The 23825-nt window shown below is 36.7% G+C and overlaps 1 protein-coding gene across 4 annotated transcripts in view; it reads right to left on the reverse strand.

Moving 5' to 3' along the window:
- LRRC9 (leucine rich repeat containing 9) overlaps window positions 1–23825 on the reverse strand; it is a 107815-nt gene that overhangs the window by 56592 nt on the left and 27398 nt on the right. For 3 of the 4 annotated variants that reach the window (XM_027568730.1, XM_027568731.1, XM_027568728.1), the window contains 7 exons: window positions 23119–23250; window positions 15980–16156; window positions 15546–15663; window positions 7514–7646; window positions 5265–5387; window positions 4407–4522; window positions 846–1058 (listed from right to left, as the gene is read on the reverse strand). In XM_027568730.1, coding sequence (XP_027424531.1) covers window positions 846–1058; window positions 4407–4522; window positions 5265–5387; window positions 7514–7646; window positions 15546–15663; window positions 15980–16156; window positions 23119–23250 — 1012 coding nt within the window. The remainder of the gene's footprint in view (window positions 1–845; window positions 1059–4406; window positions 4523–5264; window positions 5388–7513; window positions 7647–15545; window positions 15664–15979; window positions 16157–23118; window positions 23251–23825) is intronic. The other variant, XM_027568729.1, reaches the window with a different exon arrangement.

Here is a 23825-nt window from a genome sequence, read left to right on the forward strand (position 1 = left end):
CTTTAATAGTATATAATGTGAATTGCACCTCCTGGAGTTGTGCAATGTTGCAATGGTAGAGTGCAGGGAGCCCTGTTAGAAGGCTGTGGCAGTAGTCTAGGTCAGGGATAATGATAGTTCAGATAGAATGGTAGCAGATTTGAAATGGACAGATCTGAAAGTCAAGGTATAGAGGTAGGCTTAATATCTCAATAGAACTGCCTCAGTGTAAATAAAGTAAGTTGCTTCAATAGTAACTCAAATTCTATTGGTTAATTTTATAAAGCTAAAGTTCCTATATTCTATGTTGATGAATCCTGGAAACTAATTTGAAACTTATCTGTCTTAATCATTTAAAGAGAGCTTACTTGATATTCAGGAATAAAATACCTTGTAAACTAGAAGGCTACCCTCTAGGCCTATACTGTCCTATATGGTAGTCACTAGCGACACGTGGCTATTGAGCACATGAAATGTGGGTAGTCTGAAAGTGCTGTAGACTGCAAATATACTCCAGACATCAAAGACATAGTTGAAACTATCTGGTTAATGACTGTTCATATCGATTGCATATTGAAATAATAATATTTTAGATATGTTGAATTAAAATTAATCTTACCTTTTAATTAAAAAATTTTTAACATGGCTAATAGAAAATTTAAATTACATGTATGGTTCATATTATATTACTACCAGACAACACTGATCTAGTCCACAAAGAAGGAAAGGTCGAGGCATTTTTAACTTTGACAGCATGATGGCTGGCATCACCAGATAGGTGCTTTAGTATCCTCAGACTTCATATGATAGATTATGATTCCAAATTCAAGGTCCAAATTCCAAATTTTATTCCTTATAATACTCACCACAATATGACTGTAAATGCTAGTCTTGGCAAGAGAAAGTATTGTTTTATCATCCAAACTAATAAGTTTTGGTCTGGGCTTGATCCTGGGATCCATTTTTATAACTTCATCATCAAATTTCAAATCCTGGGACAATACTGATCCTTCTGAGTTTTTTTTGCTTTCTTCTAGAATAACATTGTTGAATGAAGAAAATAAGGAGCGAGCCTTGACCTAAAAAATTTATTAAAAATATTGAAAATTTGGTTGTTGTATTTATCATTTTGAACAAGAAACAGGCTATGTAGCAAAGATGGATTATCTCTTTTTTCAGTTATATAGTAATACCTATGGTGACTAGAATCACATTAGGAAATCAATGAGAGTAGATTAAAATTGTGGGCTAAGAATAAACGTGTTCATCCCTTCCCACTGAAAATTCCTTAAAACTGGCAAAAGATAATTTTTAATAGTTTTTCAACAGTGGAGAGGGCACCAACAAAAGACTAGGAATTGTGAGACATAAATCAGAAGGGACTAAATTGAAGACAAATAGGAGCAGAAATATAACCTGTAGCCAAAACATGTATGGGAGATAACCACTTTGAAGAGCAGATCCAGAGACACTTGGTGTTCAGAGTGAATAAGTAAAACAGCAGTGGGATGCTATAGATAATTAACAGGTAATTAAGTAATTATGGTAAGAACTGTGGATGAATGAGCATGAACAACATAAACAGAAATGGCTCTAGAAAAAAACAAAATAATCCATAAGAGAATTATTTAAGACATGGGATAGGCTGCTATAGAAAAGAATAGGGTAAATACATTAGAGTCAAAATAAAAACAATTAGTGAAATAAAAAATCCAATAAATGCTCTGAGAAGCCAAATGGATATGGCAACAGATCAAATTAGCAAGGTGAGGCTATTATTGAGGAAATCTTCTAGAACAGAATTTAAAAATGGAGATATAAAATATGAGAGAAAAAAATTAAAAGACATGGAGGATCAATTCAGAATGTCCAACGTTTAACGAATCAGGTTCCAGAGGGCTGAACAGAGAATGGAAGAGAAAAAATAATGAAGGAATTAAGAGAAGAAAACTTCCCAGAAGTGAAGAAAGAACTGAATCTTTAGATGGGAAGAGCTAATGAAGGGGCAAGCAGATGAATGATGGAGTAAGGTCTTTGCTGACATCAGTCACTGAAAAGTCACAACAGCTAGGACTGCCCACCTCTCGACTTCTTGGTTTTTTTTTTTTTAAGATTTTATCCATTCATTTGACAGAGACACACAGCAAGAGAGGGAACACAAGCAGGGGGAGTGGGAGAGGGAGAATCAGGCTTCCCACGGAGCAGGGAGCCTGATGCGGGGCTCGATCCCAGGACCCTGGGATCATGACCTGAGCCGAAGGCAGACGCTCAATGACTGAGCCACCCAGGCGCCCCTCGACTTCTTGTTATTTGAGTCATTCTGTTTACTATTTGTCTAGGCTTCTGTGTCTTTTTGCTGAAAGCAAACTTGACTGAAACAGTCTCATTCATAGTAACAAAATAAAATATAAATGCCCAGAACTATACTTAACACCAGCATAAAGAAAACTCTAAGAGAGGACACGAGTAAATGGAATAACTTATCATGTTTCTGGTTGAGAGGCCCATTACTGCAAAAGTCAGTTCACCCCAAATTACCTTTTAAATTCAGTACAATCTCAACAAAATCCTAAAAAGATTTGAAATAGAACTTAACAAGCTGATTTTAAATTTTATTTGGAAGAGAAAGTGTTCAAGAATAGCCAAGACAATTTTTTAAAATTTTGTTATGTTAGTCACCATACAATACATCATTAGTTTTTGATGTAGTGATCCACGATTGAGGAAATCTTCTAGAACAGAATTTAAAAATGGAGATATAAAATATGAGAGAAAAAAATTAAAAGACATGGAGGATCAATTCAGAATGTCCAACGTTTAACGAATCAGGTTCCAGAGGGCTGAACAGAGAATGGAAGAGATATAACGATATAACACCCAGTGCTCCATGCTGAAAATTTTTTAAAAGATGAGTGGGGACAGAGGAAGGGAATTTGCCCTATAACATATCAAAGCCTATCATCAAGGTTGTAATAACCAAAACAATATGATAGGGGTCCAAGATTAGATAAGAGGACCAGTGGAACAGAATAGAAAGATTTATAAATAAACCTCTTATTTATGAAAATAATTTTAACAATAAAGAGGGTATCTCAAAATAGAGCAAAAAAGATGACGCTTGGTCAAGTAGCTATCCATTTTTAAGGAAAAAATTATTTGATCCCCTTCTCTCATATGATATAAAATAATTTCCAGATGGACTTTTAAAAAGTTGAAAGCTAAAGAGCTAATCTATATAAGTATTGGAAGAAAATAAAGAAAACTATATAAGCCTTCTGAAATGAGACATAAAACTCAGACTCTAACAGAAAAGATGGAGAGATCTGACCTCTTAAAAAATGAACAATTACAAATTAAAATGACAAGTAAGGTTTTTGCTAGAAATAAATTTAAAAGATAAGTGACAGAAAATGTTTGCAACATATAAGACAAAGGATTAATATCCAAGAATGCATATAAGGGTTTTCCAATCAATATGAAGAAGATAGAGTCCAATACAAAATAGTCAAAGGATATAACAGGTAGTTTATAAGACTAAATAATCCATAAGTATATGAAAGAATAAAGTTTCTTTTTCTTGCCCATCAGAATGGAAATGTAAAAGACTGATAATATCTTGTTTTGGTAAAGATACAAAGAAACAAGCACTGTCACATACTGTTGGAAATTTGTAGAATGGCCAAGGCTTTGTGGCGAATACTGACAAAATCTACCAAAATTTAATATGTGTATATCCTTTGACTATCCAAATCTTCTACAAATCTATTCTGCAGAGAAACTTCCATATTTGTATAAAGATGCAGCTATAATGATATTCAATGAAGCACTGTTTTAAATAGTAAGAAAACTGGAAACAACCTATATGTTTCATCCACAGAGGAATAGTCAAATAAATCAGAGTAGTACTGGATAGCATGCAGCCACCAAAAGAATGAAGTATAAACTTATATGTACTGAAGTAGAAATATGTCCAAAACATATTGTTAGAGGCAAAAAAATCACAAAATACTTGGGTTTTAATTCTACTATGTAAAATGGTGTATGTTGTTATATATGTAAATACATTGAAAAAAAGATTGAAAGCAAACCCACAAAGCCATTAACAGTGGATTTCTTCATGAAAGGGAGTGGTGCTGGGGTTGAGGTGAAACCAAATTTTCATGTTTATTATATATTCTTCAATGTAGTTTGAATATTTTTCAGTGAGACTACAGCCATATATTACTCAGATAATATATTTGTGCATATAAAAACATTTAGGTATCATAATGATTTGTTTTAAAAATTAAGTCCTTCACTGAATAACCATTATATATATGTTTATGTATAAATATGTATGTTTAATATAAACGACATTACATTATTAGACTTCAAATTACTGTTCTGTTCTTATTTAAGGAATTCCATTTTTAAAAATACATCCATACCACTGTAATATACTCAAATTCAACAATGTATTCTGGCAAAACAAGGTCATGATCAAAGACAAACCACTTGCACTGCCGAACGCTGCAATCACAGTTTCTTTGTCCCATGACAGAATCTAGAGTAAAATCAAAAACAAAACAAAATACTCTTCAAAATGAAATATACTTTTTTCATTATTACACAGATTAATAAACAATAAACTCAGTAAGTTCCAACTACCATGTTATTAAGAGTGTTTTATTTCTTATATTTTTCCACCCCTCCTAGACAGTTTCTTAATTCTAGGAATACTTACTAGTCACCCTTTCACTATGTACACTAGTAGGGTTTAATATTATTCATGTTCTTTTCCTTTTCATACTTCTCCATTTTTTCTATTCAATGTGTGGCCATATATTTTTGACATGTATTACTCAAAAACCTTTGTTATTAAAAGTGAGTGGATTTTTCATCTTTTGAAATACATATAATATACATGAAATACACAGACTAAACATGAAATATATATTATATATGAGATACATAAAATATATGCATTTTATAATATATATGTAAATAATGTACATATATGAAACATAATATATAGTATATATGCATAATATATATGAAATACAGATAACAATATGTATGGGTGTGTAAGTATAAAAGTTTACAAAATAAAAATCTACACACACACATATATAGATGTCATTGAAGTAGGGAACAGAAAAATAGAAGCTCACTAGTAGCTAGCAAAGGATTTTTTAGAAAAGTTCACAAACTTTGTTAGGTAGAGGTTAAACTCCACACATCTGTATTAAATACAAACATTTTGTATTCAGGAAAATTAAAGCACATTTCTCTTATGGCAGACATACTTAGTATGTATTTTTGAGGAACGAACACTGAATTAACCATTGGATAGTTAGCTTGATTGATGGAGTCCTGTGCACGAGCCTGAACACTCTGGCCAAGGAAGACCTTTGTAATGAGGAGGATGCCTAAATATGAATAAAAAATAATTTTAACACTAATTCATTTTGGTAACTTTCCCATATCACTTTCTTTATTAGTCCCAGACCTGACTATATGTTCTGTAAGGGGAGAAATCCTGGGTACCTTGTTTGCCATTGTACAGCAAAACAGAAGCTCTCTAAATATCTGTTGACCAAATGTGATTATATCAAGCAAAACTTTACAGAAAAGGAAGAAGGAAAGAAAATAAGTTTTTTATTAAGTAATTTAAAGTATGAAAATTTTTGTTGTTATTAACTGGGTAAAAATTCATTTCTGTATCATCAGTACCTAGCATATAGCTTAGATCATAAGAGGCACTGAATACATGTTTACTGAATGTATAAACAATTCTTTTCCCTTTATATTCCTAAGGGATCTTTGGATTCACCCAATCGTAAGTATCTCTAGGGGTCACTGAATCCTATAAAGCAACTTGTAATCACTAGGCATAAAACATTTAGAACTTTTTTTTTTACTATGTACGAGTTATAAAATGCAAATTGAGAGAACCTAACTGTTTTGGGAAACATATTTCAGAAGGATCTAGAAAAACATCATGAGGTGTTTCTGAAGATGGGAATAGAGGAGAATGAGCAAAGAAGCATATGGTTTTTTCAAATAAGGAGTTCTTTCTAGATTCAATAATTTTAATTTTCTAATTTTTATTAACTGATTGAAAGACTGCAAAACACATGTAGTTCAACATGAATAATCTTAGCAGAGCTATTGTCTGGAACCTAGAATATTATTGTTATAGACTTAAGTTAACGAAATTTCTGACTGCCCAGTCTTCACTAGGTTGAACAGCAGAGACCAAAGGTGTCCCTTACTCTCTGACCCAGTCATTTCTCCTTATTATATATTCTTTGGTGATATGCACTAATATTTCATCTTGTAGCTCTTATGGAAATTGTAATTTTACATTTATTTGTGTGATTATTAATGTTTGTCAGTACCATAAAGGAGCACTGTGTCTAGTTTGCATATACTGTGTCCCTATCCCCTACCGGGTGCCTAACACGCAGTAAACATTCCATAATACTGGTGGAACTGAAGAATGAACAGTGGGAGGGTAAGGCAAGAGGACCTGATGAGCTGGTTTTTTTCCCCAATCTGTGGTTACCAGGGAACCTCTCCCACAAGTATCCTGCAAATTGGCTCATATGCTTTTATTTATCTATATATTCAAGATGCAAATAAAGTACTGCTCACTGTGAATAAATGAAAGTACCAAAAGTTTATCTTCTATGAGGCAATTTATAAAGCAGTCTATACACTTCACAGTTTGTCTTCAGCCAGTTTTAGATTTACAGCCAGGTTTTCCTATCTTTTTTTTTTTAGACTTTATTTATTCGACAGGGAGAGACAGGGAGAGAGAGAGAGCGCGCGCGAGCAGGGGAGGGGGAGAGGGAGAAGCAGGCTCCCCACTGAGCAAGGAGCCTGTTGTGGGACTCAATCCCAGGACCCCAAGATCATGACCTGAGCCAAAGGCAGATGCTTAACCAACTGAGCCACCCAAGTGCCCCAGGTTTTCTTATCTTCTATTACAATAATTAAGGACAAATAAGGCCTGCCTTCCCGAGTGCTTGGTATGATGATTATTGCATAATTGGGCCAGGTTCTCTTTTCTCTTTCCTGTGAATTTGGGGTGTGGTGTGTGCTTGTGTGTGCGTGTGTGTGCGTGTGTGTGTGTGTGTGTGTGTGTGTGTGGCATGCATATATATTGAGTTTATTTTTAGGACACAAGTTAATGAAAAAAGGAGTCAGAGAGAGGAGCTAAGATGGCAATGTAGTAGGAGGACCCTAGGCTCATCTTGTCTCTCCAATGAACAGACTGTGAAAAGTGCTTTTTCCATATAAATTAGCTTAAATATGAGTAACAAACGAGTCCCATCCTATTAATGTTGACACAATAATCAGTAAATATTTGTTCACAACTTGACTGAAGTAATAGATCAGGAATTCACATATCACTACAGTGATAAATACTAAGTAAAACAGTTTTTAGAAAATCTTCCTGATTGATAAAACCAAGTATTAAAAATGTTATGAAAATAATTAACAAAGACTTTGAACTAAAAAGTTCAGAAATTCACTGTTTTTATAATACCATGCCTGAAGAGCTCATTCTCAAGACAGTTCTTCTTCTCGTCTTTGTACTTTTGCTGTAAAAATTCAATTCTGGGACACTCACACATACTGAGGCTGTTAGCAAGAATCACAGCTTCTTTTCTGAGGGGCAGCTGTAAAGAAAAAACAAAGTCTGAGTATTTTTATAAAACTGACAGTATTTCAGCTTCAATACAGATGGTTTACTGGTTTATGTTTGTGGGTCTGGGCAAAGAAAAGTCAGGCTAGATTTGCTGAAAAGTAGACAACCTTCAGGTGCAATTTCATTGGGTAAGGTCATGTATATATTTTAAATTTACATGCAAACAGGTTTATGAAAAGTGACACAGAATAATATTTGTTCCTGTAAAAGCAGCCAGAGTCAAGACTGACAACACTGTGGGTGAAGGAGCTGTAGTTTTACACATTTTCAAGGATACTCCACAAGTAATTGTGCAAATTCCAAAAAGAAAATCCTGTGTGACATTATATCAGTGAAGGTTCTTATTTAGATGTGATATATACATATAGATAGATACATATAGGTATAGATATATAAATAAAGGTTTGGTATAATAGTGTTTTTGGTTTAATAATCTACGCTGCTTTCCAGATACATCTCATCGTGCTAATGCATCGAAATCTTGGTCTGTGACTAGATTTCTTTCTTGAAGTGTTTTATCAGAAATATAGTACTACAGTAAAATTCATATTACTTCCTGTGAAAGCAGTTCTGAAAAGTGAATAAAATATCTATTTTTAGTAGTAGAAAACCTAGAGCTAAGAGAGATTATACAATCTATCCAAGGACAGAAGTAGAAATTAGCGAAGTCATGATTTGAACTCAGGTCTGCTCCTCCTTGTCACTATCTCAGTTTTGACATTATTACTAGTTTAATATTACTAGCCAATTTATCTAAAAATATATGTTTTCTAAAAATGCTGAATTGCTTAGATATTTTTTCTTATTGAAATCTGTTATCGAAAGAGATTTAAAAAAAAAAAATCCTAGGGGCGCCTGGGTGGTTCAGTCATTAGCGTCTGCCTTCGGCTCAGGTCATGATCCTGGGTCCTGGGATTGAGCCCCGCATCGGGCTCCCTGCTCCACGGGAAGCCTGCTTCTCCCTCTCCCACTCCCCCGCTTGTGTTCCCTCTCTCACTGTGTCTCTCTCTCTAATAAATAAAACCTATAAATAAATAAATAAATACTAAAATGTGGCTCATGTTACTATAAATTCCACATCCCAGTAAATAGAACCTTCTCAGATTTCCAATGAACATCACTAAATATCCATTAGATGCAAGCTATATTCATGACATTATGCAACAATAGCATGGTCTTGGCCCTCAAATAACAGAGGGAAAGATCGTGAAGAAAGCACAGGCAGTAATCTTTCTGATATTGGCTGAAGCAACATTTTTCTAGATATGCCTCCTGAGGCAAGGGAAAGAAAAGAAAAAATAAACTGTCAGGACTACATCAGAACAAAATGTTTCTGCACAGGAAAGAATCAACAGAACAAAAAAGCTATCTACTAAATGAGAGAATATTTGCAAATGATATATCCAATAAAGGGTTAGTATCCAAAATATATAAAGAACTTATAAAACTCAATACCTAAAAAGCAAATAACTCAATTAAAAAATGGGCAGAAGACATGGACAGACATTCCTCCAAACATACAGATGACCAAAAGACACATGAAAAGATGTTCAACAACACTGATTATCAGGGAAATGCAAATCAAAACCTCAATGAGAAATCACCTCACACCTGCCAGAATGGCTAAAATAAAACACACATGAAACAACAAGTGTTGGTGAGGATGTGGAGAAACAGGAACTCTTGTGCTGTTTGGATGGTATGCAAACTGGTGCAGCCAGTGTGGAAAACAGTATGGAAGTTCCTCAAAAAGTTGAACATAGAACTTCCCTACGATCCAGTAATCACACTACTAAGTATTTACACACAAGAAACAAAAACACTAATCAAAATGAGTCATGCACCCCCATGTTTATTGCAGCATTATTTATAATAGCCAAATTATGAAAGCAGCCCCAGTGTCCATCGATAGATGAATGGATAAAGATATATATATATATATATGCATATATACATGTGGTATATATGCACAATGGAATATTATTCAGCCACAAAAAGGAATGAAATCTTGCCATTTGCAACAACATGGATGTAGCTAGAGAGTATTATGCTAAGTGAAATAAGTGCGTCAGAGGAAGACAAACACCATATAATTTCACTCATATGTGGAATTTAAGAAACAAAATAAACAGCAAAGGAAAAAAGAGAAAAGAAACAGACTCTTAACTGTAGAGAACAAACTGATAGTTACCAGAGGGAAGGTAAGTGGGGGGATGGGGGAAATAGGGAATGGGGATTAAAGAGTTCACTAAATTATTATGATGAAAAAAATGATTTAATAAATAAATAGATAACAAAATAGAATCAGAAAATGTAAAAAAGAAAAAAAAAAGAAGAAGAGGGGAAGATGGAAACTATACCCAGTAATTAAAAATAAAAACTATCACAAGATATATCAAATAAGATCTCCTTTTTTTCCTTTCTTTTTAGGTGGGGAAGGGGCAGAGGGAGAGGGAGAAAGAGAATCTCAAGCAGACTCCCTGCCCAGCATGAAGCCTGATGTGGGGCTTGACAGGGCTCGAGTGGGGCTTGATCTCACAACCCTGAGATCATGACCTGAGCTGAAGTCAAGAGTTGGAGCCTTAACCAACTGAGCCACCTAGGTGCCCCTCCTTTTTTAAATGAAATGATTAAGAATGAGTTTGTAGAGGTTAAGGGATCAGTGCTAGGCTTTGAAGATTAGACATAATTCCAATAATCAGAAATTTTAAAGGAAAATCTTTTTAAGAGGAGGAGAGCATATGAAGGTATAGAAACAGATTGTTATCCACCCATCTATTCAACTATCCATCATGCATGAATCAGATTTCCATTAAGAAAGTCCCTGCCCTCAAGGACTTGTAGAGAAACGTACACACAATTGCATTTCAATATAACATGCTACAATAAAATTCTCAACTGCCACTGATTGCCACTTAACCAGCTTCCATTTAGCTGGTTAGATCTAGATCCTCTAGAATCCTTTCTAGAACCTAAGTATGATGACAGTTCAAGGATAAGAGGGTACTTTAAAAAATACTGATGTACTAGCATAGGGAATTAGTCAATAATATTGTTAATAACATTGTATGGTGACAGATGGTAACTACACTAGTCGAGGTGAGCACTGAGTAATGTATAGAATTGTTGAATCACTATATTGTACACCTGAAACTAATATAACATTGTATGTCACTCTATTTCAGTAATAAAATTTTTTTAAAAAACTGATGTATTTCTATCCCACACAGCTGTTGCATGCTTATGAAAAGTCAATAGTGTTCCTAAACTTTTTTTATACCAGTTGTATTGGTTATTGAAATTACACACATTAAATAAAACAATGAACCATGAGAAAGAGAGTTGTTTCTATGAAAACTAAGTGGAAAGCTTTTGTAAGACTGCAGAGAGAGTAATCATTAAAAGCTTCTGTTAAAGCATGTGTAGGTGAGGCAAACACAAAAGTTTGGTGGTGGCTGGGAGGATCATACAAACCATAAACTAGATTGATTTTTGCACTCAAGTTGCTTTGCAAGAATCTTTAAGTTCATGCTCGACTTTGAAGAAACTGAAACTAGTATGTAATACGGTTGTGGCCTGATGTAAGAAAGACTGTCAGGAGTTCCAACCTCGTATCAAAGGCTTTGGCCCTACACACAAAGAAAGACAAATGAAGGGGCACCTGGGTGGCTCAGTCAGTTAAGTGTCTGCCTTCGACTCAGGTCATGATCTCAGGGTCCTGGGATCGAGTCCCGCATTGGGCTCCCTGCTCAGTGGAGAGTCTGCTTCTCCCTCTCCCTATGTCCCTCCCTTCTCCCTGCCCCTCCTCCCCCCGCCACTTGTGCTCTCTTGCTCTTTCTCTCAAGTAAATAAATAAAACCTTTAAAAAAAAAAACAAATGAAATGGAAGTTTATAGGTTTTCAAAAAATTTTCTTTTTTAAATTTTAAGTAAACTCTACTCCACACAAGGCTCAAACTCATGACCCTGAGATCGAGTCGCATGCTCGTCCAACTGAACCAGCCAGGCATCCCTGTCAGTTTATATGTTTTAAGTTTGCTAAAGGGGTGCTTGCTTTGGCGGCACATATATTAAGTTTACTAAAGAGTTCTTTAAGTAAATAATTTGTTTATAGTTCTCCATATTAACTGACTTTTTGATAAACCTGTAAACTAGGTAAGAGGTCTCCTGTTTGAGAACTCGGGAAAGGCTGAAACTTGTAAGTTTGCCATAGGGGAAAAGCAGGAAAGAGCATTTCATCAAAGGGAGGCATGGCACTGAGGTGTGTTTAGGAGAATCATAAGTACATACTTCATTTGGGATATTTGTTATATTTGGTAATAGGGAGTTAGGTTGAAGCTAGATTTTGAGGGGCCTTAAAAGCCAGGCAGAGGGAGTTGGATTTCATTATCATGAGTAATGGGCAGCTACTGAAAGATTTTCATCATGAAACAGTGTAGTGTGAGCTATGAAAATAACATTTTAGGAAAGATTAATTTGTACTGTTAAAGGTGGATGGAATAGTGAGGAAGACCAAGGGCAGGGTTGCCTACCAGGAAACTACTAGCAAAGATTAGAGGGATTTTTTTTTTTTTTTAATTAAGTAGGTTCCATGCCCAGCATGGAGCCCAATGCAGGGCTTGAACTCATGACCCTGCGATCAAGACCTGAGCTGAGATCAAGAGCCGGACACTTAACCGACTGAGCCACCCAGGAGGTTCTAAGTGTTGGAATGTTCTAAGTGGTGGCAGACAATGGGAACAGTGAGGGAAAGGAACAATGCAAGTGATGCAAGGAAGAATCACTACAAATTGTAAATGATTAGCTATAGGGATAAAGGAAGAGGGAGAGGTCAGATATGATTTCAAGGCTTTGAAGCTGGTCGGTGGAGAGAATGACAGCATTGTTAGTAGAAAAAAGACAAGAAGACAGGTGCTTATGGGCAAAAGATTAAAGGCTGGTTTTAGATATATTGTATAAGGAGACAAGGCAGATTAACCAGGTAGGAATGGCAGCTGTGGGTTTCACAGCAGAGATCAGGAGGCTGAGGATGTACATTTTGGAGAAAGCCAAAATGGAATAAATGATACTTTCCATGGCTATTGACCAAGCCCTTGGGTATCAAAGAGAATATATTATCGTCCCCCTGCCCTCCAGCCCTCTGCCTTACAAAGTCACTGCCAACCTAAGCCAAATTCGTCATCTTTTTTTTAAAAAAAGATTTTATTTATTTGACAGAGAGAGAGAGAGAGAGCGAGAGATGGAACACAAGCAGGGGGAGTGGGAGAGGGAGAAGCAGGTTTCCCTCGGAGTAGGGAGCCCGATGCGGGGCTCGATCCTAGGACCCTGGGATCATGACCTGAGCCGAAGGCAGAGCCTTAACAACTGAGCCACCCAGGGACCCACCAAATTCGTCTTCTAAACTGCTTATGCAGCTCATGTTTTTAGTCTTATCCCATCTTTTAAATGATGTAGTACATAAATATTTATCTTTACTCCTTGCATGCACATCATGGCATAAAAATCTAGTTTATCGGATCTATGTGCTACACAGTGATTTTTCTAGCCAATTATGTTCCCCCGTTTCTAAGATTTTAACAACGAGAGTAACTGATAGTGTGTGGAGAAAAAAGGGCAGATTAGTGAACGTTAATCTTGTGGTATTCTCATGTTTAGAGGGAAGGGGGGGAATAAAAAGAAAACAAAGGCAGGACAATCAGCAAAAAGGGATGATAACAATAGTGTAATATTGTGGATGCCAAAAGAGAGTTTCAAAAAGGAAAGAGCAGTCAATAGTATCAGGTGTTTCAAATAATAATGGTAAATTTTACATAAAAACTTCCTATGTGCCAGGAACTGGTCCAAGAATTTTTGGGTAAATTTTAATAATACATCTTATTTAATGTAATATATCTGAAATGTTATCATTTCAACATGTAATCGATATAAGAAATTATAGTCTTTTCTCTATACTAAGTCTTTCAAAACTGGTATTTATTTTAAACTTTTAGCACATCTCAATTCTGACGAGTCGCATTTCAGATGTTCAGCAGACATCTGTGGGTGGTGGCTTCCGTATGGGACAGACGGCTGGGAGAAGGCTTAGGGATTTTGTACCTCCTAAAGGAGGTGCAGGAGATAAAGCGCTAGCACAGTGTCCAGCGAGCAGGAAACACACAAAGGTTAGCCCCGTCTTTCTGCCACCCTTTGTGCCCCTGATAGCTCGTAGTTCTCTGGAAACATCCTGAGCACTCTCTGCCTTAAAATCCTCTATTCCTCCCCTCCCTCTCACTTCTCTTCCAGAGAGTACAGTGAGGCACTCTCGCCGCACCACCCTGCGGAAGCCACCATCACCTCTAGCTTGAGCTGCTGAGCTATGTCCTCCGTATACTGCCCCTGTCTTCTGCTCCTGCTCCCTCCAGTCCGTTCTCCACTGAGTGGCTGCAACGCTTTTTTGGATTGTGGTAAAAAAATACATAAGGTAAAACTACCATTTTAATCATTTTTAAGGGTATAACTCATTGGCATTAAGTATATTCACAATGTTGTGCAACCATCACCCTTATTCATGTCCTGAACTTTTCATAATCCCAAATAGAAACCCTGTACTCATGAAACAGTAACTCCCTATCCCTCCATCCTCCTGGTAACCTCTATCCTACTTTCTGTCTCTACCAATTTGCCTATTCTAAGTACCTCATGTAAGTGGAATCATACAATATTTGTCCATTTGTGTTTGGCTTCTTTCACTTAGCATAATGCTTTCAAGGTTTAACCACGTTGTATCATGTGTCAGAATTTAAGTCCTTTTTATTGCTGACGAATACTCCATTGAATATGGATATACCACATTTTGCTTATCCATTCGTCTGATGATGGGCCTTTGGGTTGTTTTTACTTTTTGGCTATTGTGAATAATGGTGTTATTAACATGGATGTACAAGTATCCAAGAACTCTTTAATGCACACCTCACTGAATCCTAACAACAACTCTGTGGAATCGATACTATTATTACCTTCGTTCAGATAGGAAGAAACAGACACAGAGAGGTAAAGGCACATAGTTGGTGAGTAGGAAAGCTAGGGTTTAAATGCAGCAACATTATCATTTCATGTGTGCCATGATGTGAAAAGGGTTAGGAGGCACTGCTCTATACCTGTGTGTTACAGCTGCCTTATCAGGAAGGTGGAAGACTAAGAAAGGATGATTGGATATTTTAGAGCTCAGAGTGACCAGGGGGCAAGGTGAGGACAATGAAGTAGAGAATAAAGAAGTGGTGGCAGTAAAAGAGAAAAAGTGAAACAGGATGATAGCTAGAAAGCCCAGCAATGTTGACTGAATGGATTTCTTTTTTCAAGATGGGGAGTGTTTTCAAGATGGACATTAGAGAGTTTAAAACAGATTAGAGAAGTAGATTTCAAGATCATCAATAAAAGGCTCACAACATAAAAATAGGATACCTAGAAAGATAAAGTCAGGCAGATAAAGTAATTGATGGCCTTACACTGGTATAATACAAAGAAGGAAGATGCTATACTTTCCAGCACCAAGCTGTCTATGAAACAGCAGTTTGTTATAAATATGGATAAAAGGATTAAGAATTGGGGAGCCTGGGTGGCTCAGTCGGTTAAGTGTCTGCCTTTGTTTGGCTCAAGTCATGATCCCAGGGTCCTGGGATCAAGCCCTGAGTCAGGCTCCCTGCTCAGCGGAGAGCCTGCTTCTCCCTCTGCCTCTGCCTGCCTCTGCCTACTTGTGCTCTCTCTCTCTGTCAAATAAACAAATAAAATCTTAAAAAAAAAAAAGGATTAAGAATTGAACCCTGCTTAACCAATGGCAGAGCTTTATTCATTAGGAAGAAAGCATTATTCTGAACGACATTTTATGCTACTACCTTGTTTGTTTCACTTTCTTTGAATCCTTTTTCAAGTATTTGTAGCAGATGCTTTTTCTTCACTGTAACTTCAGGATCAAAAACATAAAAAAGACATTCCAGCATCTTTCGATAGCTCCTTAAGAATAATTGAGACAAAAAAAATTTTGAGAATTGATTCCAAAAAAGCTTAGCCATAGATAAGACAACCGTATATCCTGCCCAGGATATTTCCCATTTACAATGAATGTTCCAGCGTCATTATTAAGCCTCCAATCCCCCTCAGTCTCAAAAAGAGCCCCATTGTGGGTATAATCAAGGGAGATGCATGAAAAGGAAATATTTACTAACAAGGTAATATTTTTAGTATTGTAAACTTTTAAAAAAGAAAGACTCTTTTACAAAATAAAATCAGACTTCTATAAAAATGTTCCTTATGGAATTTAACTTCTTACTCTGAATCATGATTATCTTCATTGTCAAAAAACTTTTGGAATTTCTCTTCAAATTTTAGTCTCAGAATGCGGTTGTTGACTTTGATGACACGTTTTACTTTCACTCCTGTAATTCCATATGTTCTGAAGTCCCATGTACAAAAACGTGAGAGAATTAATTCATAGCAGGAGTTAAACCTATATGGAAGACAGAATATATACAAAGAAAATAACAGATTGTCCCTAAAATGTTGAAGAACACAAAGTTACATATGATAAAACGTTATAGCCCATATTTTATGTTTTTGCTAAGGATACATTGTCATATTATAGCTCTGTTTTCATTTTTTTTAATTTTATTTTATTATGTTATGTTAATCACCATACATTACATCATTAGTTTTTGATGTAGTGATCCATGTCTGTTTTCAAACTAGATATACTTATTCAATCAATAAAAGAGATGCTAAACTTTGAAACATAAAATTAAGAGTTGTTTTATTAATTATTATATATGTGTTCTGACTAAAAGATATGTTGGTTGAGTAATCCTCCATTACTGAAACACTTTCTTTTTTGGCTTCAATGAAACTATATGCTTCTGGCTTTCTTCTTATAGGCTTTCTCATGGTTTTCTTTGCTGGTTCTTTTTCCTCTGACACGTTTCTAAATGTTGGATTGCACCAGGAATTAGTCTTTGATTCTCCTCTTGTTTCCATGAACACTATTCCTAGGTGATTTCATCCGGTTCCTTGGCAATATATAGAAAAAATACATTTTATATATACACCAATAAACTCCAACATTTTATTCCCAGACTTTATCTCTACCCAATTTAGGTGGATATACCCTGAATTGAACATCCAGCTGCCTACTTGGTATATTCACTTGCATATGGAATAGGCTTCCCAAACTTAATTCATCACCTGCCTCTAAGCCTGCTCCTCCAGAGTGTTTACCATCTCAGTATATGGTACCAGCTCTGTGCTACCTGAGATCAAAGAAGTAAAGCAATTCATTCAATTAACCTGGCCACACTGGGGATGAGAAGACATCATTCACAGAGTGCTGGAATACTGCAGGAGGAGGGAGAACCAGACCTATGCTGACAGAGAAATACTGTGACTTTCACTAATATCAGGTCCTCACAGAGGATGATACTTCTCACAGTATTGCTAGTAACCTGCTACATGCCCTGGGGGCGTGTCATTACTGGCTTGAGATACATGCATTGTAGTCTGAGTCTGAAATAATAATGACTACAGGAATTTATATAAAGTAATATCTAAATCTGCTATACCTCTCCTTCAAAGAGTCCCATAGATCTAAGGGCAAAATTCAAACTACCAGCTCGCATGCTGTTTCCTCTGCCTGGGAAGTCCTTTCCCTAATACTTTGTATAGTCAACTTCTATCTGTCCTTCAAAATTCAGATCAAAGCATCTCCCTCCCAAGTGTCCCCACTTCCAGAAAACTTTTTCTACATCCCCTTCTGGTTTGAATGCCATTCTTCTCCATAGCGACAATTATCCCACAGCTGAATACTGTTTCATTACCATAGTCTCCCACGCCAGATTGCAGCCTGGATGAGAGCAGGAACCATGCCTTTTACCCCTAGCACCTAGAAGAGAACCTGGCCCATAGTAGAAACTCAGTGGATGGATGCTGAGCTAGTGAACGGAACAGAAAAGATTCAAAGATGAATACAAATGGAGTCTCTATCTTCATTGAGTTTATAAACAAATGGAGCAGAAAAGTAATAGGACACGTAGAGGCAAAATTATAATAGAAGATAGAAGAGCTACAACTCAGTGCTGTGAAGATTCAAAAAGAAAAATGACTAATCCAATAAAAATGACGACAATATCCCTCACAAAAGATGGGGCTCTTGATGTTGGCCTAGAAGATAAAGTAAGTTTTGACAGACAGTGACAGAGAGTGAGGGCAAGGATGCAAGGCATTCTGGCGAAGGAAGCAGAATAGACAAAGCCACTCATGTGGTGGTATACCAGGTATGTCCCAAGAGCAGTGAGGCACACACAGTTTGGCTGACTCTGGAGGGGTTTGAAAAGGAGTTAGGCTAGTTCAGAGACCATACAGTGAAGGCCACTGAATATTGGGGTGAAGAGTTTGAATATAATTTGGAAGGTAACAGGTTGCTATAAAAGGCTTTTGTTTTGTTTTAAACAGTGCTCTCTGTGTAGGAAGTGTGCCAGGAGGGACCACATAGGAAATCATTTAGTTATCTTTACAGATTGATTAGCAAATACCAAGTGCCTACTACAACCAGACACTGTGCTAGATGTTGTAGCATAGTCTAAGAAGAAGGTTCTGAGGCCATGTGTGCAGGTGATTTGGGTTACAATGGAGAGGAGAGAATGAATGCAAGAGACATCATGGAGGGTCTTGGCCTGATTGGATGTGGAGACTGAGGGAGAGAATGGAGTCAAGAATGGCTTCAATGTTTATTGAGTCTGCATGACTGGTAGGATGGTAGTGCCACAAACAGGAATGGAGGAGTCAGTAGAAAGGCGTGGTTTGTAGGTAGGAAGAGGAAAACAAAAACATAAAAATTAAGAACTAAGTATTTTTACACTATTTTGTCTAATCCTAGCAGTAATCTTTTGTGGTACATTTTCATTTTTTTCATTTTTATAGATGAGGTTCAAATGGGTTAAATGACTGATTCAAGATTATGTAGATAGAGTCTGACCTAGGTTTTCTGACTCTAACCTTACTGTATATTTTATTACTTCACAGATGAGTTCTCTTTTGAATGTGTTGAGTTTGCCTTACCAGTTGGACATCCAGATAGAAACATCTAACAGGAATAGAGTAAAGGAGAAAGACTGTAACTGTAAGTAGTTTTTAAAAGTTCAGGAATACAAGAGACTGGCAAGAGAATATAAAAAGGAAATAGAAAATGTCTAGGTATAAACAACAAGAGAGGTGAGGGGCACCCGGGTGGCTCAGTCGGTTAAGTGTCTGCCTTCAGCTCAGGTCATGATCTCAGGGTCCTGGGATGGAGCCTCACATCAGGCTCCCTGCTCAGCGGGGAGTCTGCTTCTCCTTCTGTCCCTCCCCCTCCCCCCAACCCTGCTTGTGTTCTCTCTCTCTCTCTCTCAAATAAATAAAATCTTAAAAAAAAACAAACAAGAGAGGCGAAGTTACAGAGAAGGAATGGTTAGCAGCATCAAGTATAGTAGAGGCTAGGAGAGTGAGGGCCCATCATTTCATTGGGTACCATCACTCATTCAGTGGTACTGGCATGTGTGAGCATCCCCAGTGGTGATATACATCATTGACTGAGATTGAGTTACAAAGAGAGATGCCTACGATCATTCAATAATATCCAAATGACGCACTCATTTAGCAAATGTAGAATGCACATTTTTTAAATGGCTGGAGCTCAATAAAACCTATTAAAATGTACTTCAAAATCCTAAAAAAGGGTTTAATAAATACTGTCAACTTATTTGCTGACTTATGTCAATATCTTATCAGTATAAAACAAAGTTTATGCTACTGTAACTCCCTGAAGTAGTACAGGAAGCATGAAATCTTTATATATAAGAGTTAGATTACTGAAAGTCATTACATACACAACAGTGAAACTGTTAAAGTGAGTATCTATTAAGTGATTCGGAAACATCAAACTGTATTTATGGAGTTACGAATCCAGCCAGCCCCATGCTAGTTTTTATGACTTATGAGGTACATGAAACATTTTAGCTGTCCCCAAGGAACTTATAGTCACTTATATACTGTTTTGTGATGCTTTGAATTTATTTCTTTAAATTGTAAATGCCCTGAATCTATAACTAGGTTCAAAGTTTCTCAAGCACAAGGACTATGTTTTATGCTTTGGAGTGAATCCTGACTTGACCAAAGTTGTCTGCTGTCAATGGCTAGCTCAACTGGTAATACATAGATAGATAGTATGATAATATGAATCTGTAATGATAATGCTACAGTGGCAAAAATCTACTCAACAAGGAAGTCTCTATAAAACAAGGTCTTCTTTAAACTGAAAAAGATAGTCCTTTTATTTCATAAAATAAATGAAGCTAAGAAATATCAAATGATACATAATTAGAAATCTGCAATGCTCTTTTGCTAAAGAAATAAATAAAGGCTGTTTTGACAGAAAATCTTTGTATTTGGGTTCTAGCTCTACTCCAGTACTTTTTTTTTAAATTTTATTATGTTATGTTAATCACCATACATTACATCATTAGTTTTTGATGTAGTGTTCCATGATTCATTGTTTGCGTATAACACCCAGTGCTCCATTCAGTACGTGCCCTCCTTAATACCCATCACCAGGCTAACCCATCTCCCCACCCCCTCCCCTCTAGAACCCTCAGTTTGTTTCTCAGAGTCCATAGTCTCTCATGGTTCGTCTCTCCCTCTGATTTCCCCCCTTCATTTTTCCCTTCCTAGTATCTTCTTCTTTTTTTTTTTTAACATATAATGTATTATTTGTTTCAGAGGTACAGATCTGTGATTCATCAGTCTTACACAATTCACAGCACTCACCATAGCACAAACCCTCCCCAATGTCTATCACCCAGCCACCCCATCCCTCCCACCCCCCCACCACTCCAGCAACCCTCAGTTTGTTTCCTGAGATTAAGAATTCCTCATATCAGGGGCGCCTGGGTGGCTCAGTCGTTAGGCGTCTGCCTTCGGCTCAGGTCATGATCCCAGAGTCCTGGGATCGAGCCCCGCATCGGGCTCCCTGCTCAACAGGGAACCTGCTTCTCCCTCTCCCACTCCCCCTGCTTGTGTTCCCTCTCTCGCTATGTCTCTATCTGTCAAATAAATAAATAAAATCTTAAAAAAAATTCCTCATATCAGTGAGATCATATGATACATGTCATGTATCATACTCCAGTACTTTTTATTTAAATCCTAAATCACTGGCTTTAAAAGTATTAATAAAAGAGAAGCCAGTGTTTAAATAAAATAACTAGACATGTAGCACATAGAGCAATTTAAAGCACGTTAGTGGTTTTTTCCTTTTTTTTTAAAGTAATCTCTACACCCAGTGTGGGGCTGGAACTCATAAACCCTAGATCAAGAGTTGCATGCTCTTCCAACAGAGCCAGCCAGGCACCCCAGTAGTTATTTCTTAACATCCATAAAAAAATCACAGCCAAGGTGGCCAAACTTGCGGTACACTAAAAGTAAAAAACAATCTTTCAAATTCTGCCAATATATATTTGATTTTCTTCTTAAAATGGATCAAGGTTATTCTCATTAAAACCAAGCAAACAATTGCTAATAATTACCAAATTTGATTTGATCAAATTTATCAGATTTGATTATCCATCAAAGCTGGGGCGCCTGGGTGGCTCAGCTGGTTAAGCGTCTGACTTAGGCTCAGGTCCTGATCTCGCAGTCCCAGGATCAAGCCTGACGGGGCCCTGGGATCAAGCCCTATGTGGGCTCCTCACTCAGCCTACTTCTCTCTCCCTCCCTCTCCCTTTGCCCCTCCTTCTCCCTTCCCCCTGCTCATGCTCTCTCTCTCTCATATAAATAAATAAATAAATCTTTTAAAAAAATCCATCAAAGCTCATTTACTATCAGGCTGACAAAGTTACCTAAATGGCTTTTAAGTCATTTTGTTTTTATGTTTTTTTCTCTATAATCTACTTGTTTTGTAAAAAGCCTCCTCTGCAATAAGTTAAAAAGAAACAAATAATAATAAACAAATCTATTTAGGTTGAGTGAATATAAACAAAAGACTAAAAAATTATTCATGCACCCAGCAGACAGACACCATTCAGTTTTTGCACTTGAAAAATCAAGGCCTTTGTTTATATGGGAACTGGGATGAATACCTTTTATATCTTTGTACATAAAAATCAGGTATTGTGGTTAAGCAAACAGTGGTAACTGCTTGGCAAATGGATGCACTGATACAAAAAAAAAGTATTTTAAAAGGTCTCTTTCTTACTTGGGCAGAACTTCTCAGACTTTTCCACCAATGTACCCCCAAGGCCCTTGAGATTTTACTCAGAGAGGTTAAGAGCTATGTAAAATATAAATCAGGGGGCTTGTTTTAAAGTAATCCATAACAATCATATATTTTGCTTTATGAAAAGTTACTGCAATGTTTCCATTTTATTCCATAAAAGTCAATGTTTGTTTCAACACTGACTGTGAGCAAAATCCTCTGGGATGATATATCAAGTCCATTCTATAGCTTTATGTGTTTCCTGGTTTCCACACACCCAAATTTGCAGCATATTCTAGGATTCTATGGCAATCTTTGGCTTGTTCGTGGGCTCCCCAATTTTGAGAAAATGACTGCAGAAGTGTGAAAGTTAAAATTAGTGGTATTTTTCTGCTGCAAACTTCTTTCCCTTCTTCCCACCTTCCTTTGTTTCTTGCCTTCTTTGTCCTTCCTTCCTCCCTTCTCCTCTTCCTTCCTTCACTCCCACCTCCCTTCCTTCTTTCCGTTCTTTAAAATCATTTCTTTGGTTGTACCCTCGAGTTGAAGCAACACAACCACTTTCTGGTTTGTACCAGTAGGCTTCAATTTTGAAGTGTATATGCCCGTTTCCTGCTTCTTCTGTTTCTGGTGGCTCTCTCCATTTTTATCTAAATGGGCTTTCCACCCAAATTCCTGGCTTTTAAGTGTATGCCTTATTTTAACTCAGTTATCTATAGCTAGCTAGGACCTGTGCACCCTCACCCTAGCTGGCTATAGATAACTGGTTTGTGCACCCTGACCCTAGCTGGCTATAGATAACTGGTTTGACTTTGACTATAGACCCCCAGGAAGTTTGCTAGGTAGCCTCCTCCAGTGTCTGCAACCTGCTGTGGCCAATCCTGCTTCTGCATTCCTTCTCTATTCTAGCTTCTCATATAGTATTCAGAATCCAGGCCTACGTCCAGTCCAGAAATGAACAGTATAAACATACATAAAATTAATACTTGGCCATAAACTTTTGAAAATTGTATTCTGGCAACAGAAAATGTATTGGTGGCAAAAGAGGTAATGGCCAATTTACAGTGGATGAATATTCTATATGAGAAGTGTTTTGAAAATTAGACATCTTAAGATTTTATAAGTTGATATTTTGGTTGATGATCTATCTTAAGCACCTAAAATTATTTTTAAAGCTGTAACTAAATTTCAGATAGATTTACCAGTCATCAGATCGAGTGCCTTCTTCAAAGTGGATATTTCCCACAGTCTCCAACTCAATTAACAAAAATGGGATCAATAATCCATGACTTTTCTTCTTTTGCTTTACTTCAACACGATAAATTGCTTCAATTCTATTTAAGAAAAAAAAAGCCATTTGAAACACTTAAAAATCACATTAAAATTAATTTTTTTATAGCTGATCTGAAAATATAGGCTTCTTTCAAAGGATAAAGAAAGCCTGGTGTTAACAGTTAAACCAAGGAAAAGATACTCTATTTCTGGCAATTAAAATCACTTCAAATTATGTTAACTTCAGAATATGTGAAGGTTAGAAGGCTAACCTGGCTCCACCGCTTATGACTCTCAGATCTTTTTATGCTGTAGTTTCTTAGTAAAATGGCAATATTAATAGTACCACACCTGAAAAAGCTTTTTTGAGGATTATATGCAAAATACTTGTAAAGCTCTTAGCAAAGAATTTGGCCCAGAGAACCCAATAAATGTTAGTTATTATTTTTTTAAAGATTTTATTCATTTCAGAGAGCGAGAATGAGAGAGAGAGAGAGAGCACATGAGAGGGGGGAGGGTCAGAGGGAGAAGCAGACTCCCTGCTGAGCAGGGAGTCCGATGCGGGACTCGATCCCAGGACTCCAGGATCATGACCTGAGCCGAAGGCAGTCGCTTAACCAACTAGTAGTATTTACAG

Source organism: Zalophus californianus, chromosome 6, assembly GCF_009762305.2.
Source record: "Zalophus californianus isolate mZalCal1 chromosome 6, mZalCal1.pri.v2, whole genome shotgun sequence".
NCBI classification, from domain to species: domain Eukaryota; kingdom Metazoa; phylum Chordata; class Mammalia; order Carnivora; family Otariidae; genus Zalophus; species Zalophus californianus.